The sequence below is a fragment of the Notothenia coriiceps genome, unplaced genomic scaffold (genome assembly GCF_000735185.1).
Source record: "Notothenia coriiceps isolate Sejong01 unplaced genomic scaffold, NC01 NC01_scaffold00000462, whole genome shotgun sequence".
Classification (NCBI taxonomy): Eukaryota; Metazoa; Chordata; class Actinopteri; order Perciformes; family Nototheniidae; genus Notothenia; species Notothenia coriiceps.
Genome location: NW_011333163.1, coordinates 38886 through 40183, shown reverse-complemented (window position 1 = coordinate 40183; position 1298 = coordinate 38886). Strand labels below are relative to the sequence as shown.

The following is a 1298-nucleotide window of genomic DNA, read 5'->3' as shown; positions in this document are numbered from 1 at the left end:
CACGCACACAGGCAACTAGCCTTTAACCCCAGAGCCTGCTGGGTAAGCTAACCCTAACAAAATAAAATTCAAGTGTCAGTTAATCTTTAGGGCCAAACTGTGTTGGGGTGTGTGTGTGTGTGTGTGTGTGTGTCGTGGTGTTGTGTGTGTGTGTGGTGTGTGTGTGTGTGTGTGTGTGTGTGTGTGTGTGTGTGTGTGTGTGTGTGTGTGTGTGTGTGTGTGTGTGTGTGTGTGTGTGTGTGTGTGTGTGGTGTGTGTGTGTGTGTGGTGTGTGTGTGTGTGTGTGTGTGTGTGCGTGCGCCACTAAAATGATCACCATTTACGAAGGAATGAGTTGCGTAAAAAGGAACGGTACCTTAAGAATTAATACGTTGTTTCTCGTCAGCCTTTGACAACTGGGCGCTGCTGCGTTCCAAAGTTGAACATATGTAACATTGTGGGCAGCATTTTTGATGGCGCCTTCCACACGTGTACATTGGACAGCACTGGCTGGATGTAAGTGAAGCAAGGGAAGTGTACGGCCGCTTAGAATTATAAAATGGTGACCATTCTACTTGAGTTCCACAGGATGGACCTCCTGTCTTCCGAATCAGCCTCCGCTTCCTTTGCTTGGTGGGAGATGGCAGTCTCTACCAAGAGGCATGCGCTCCACCTCTACTTCCAAATGGTTCATATGGTCAGCCAAGTGGGCCCCTGCTCGGTGTCAGCTTTATAGAGGTCAGTGGATTGGTTGCCTCTTCCATGTTTTCAGTGGTGATCTAACATGCGTAAGGAGATAATTGCTATAGAATGCTACCGGTACCGCGTTCTAATCGTGTAAGAGCTACAATGGATGTAAAACCTCAAATCCACCTGTGAAAAAGGAAAAAAGAAGGCCAAACTTCGTAACCAGCTATGGTGCATCAGAAATGTTTATCCTTACCAACTGCTGATCTAACTTCTTTATATAATTTTCGTAGGCTGTCAAGTTAACGCTAAAAAAAAATTATTTCTGCAGTAGCAATTATTTTAACGGCGAATTAAGCATGTGTATTTTGTCCTCGTGGTTCCGCCCGTAGTTTCAGAGGCGATGATCCATTAGTTTATTTTATTATTTTATCTACAAGCTGATGTGCCCCGCTCTGCCTCGTCCGCTTGCGTCGACCATCACTCTCCAATTCTTTGCTCATCCATGCAGGCACCGACTGGCCATCAGGGAGACCGGTTTGTAGGGTGTTGTATGGTGCTGCGGCTGCTGATTGAGAGAGAACCTTACGTGATATTGTGTTAGCTGCGCTAACGATAATATGACCTTTTTT

General features: G+C 46.0%; 1 protein-coding gene across 1 annotated transcript in view; it reads left to right on the top strand.

Annotated features, from left to right (window-relative positions):
* Window positions 1–8: 8 nt before the first annotated feature.
* The window catches only part of LOC104953267 (serine/threonine-protein kinase A-Raf-like), a 35599-nt gene continuing 34309 nt past the window's right edge, over window positions 9–1298 (top strand). The window contains 3 exon segments of the mRNA XM_010780195.1: window positions 9–42; window positions 568–665; window positions 668–717. Coding sequence (XP_010778497.1) covers window positions 620–665; window positions 668–717 — 96 coding nt within the window. The 5' untranslated portion in view covers window positions 9–42; window positions 568–619.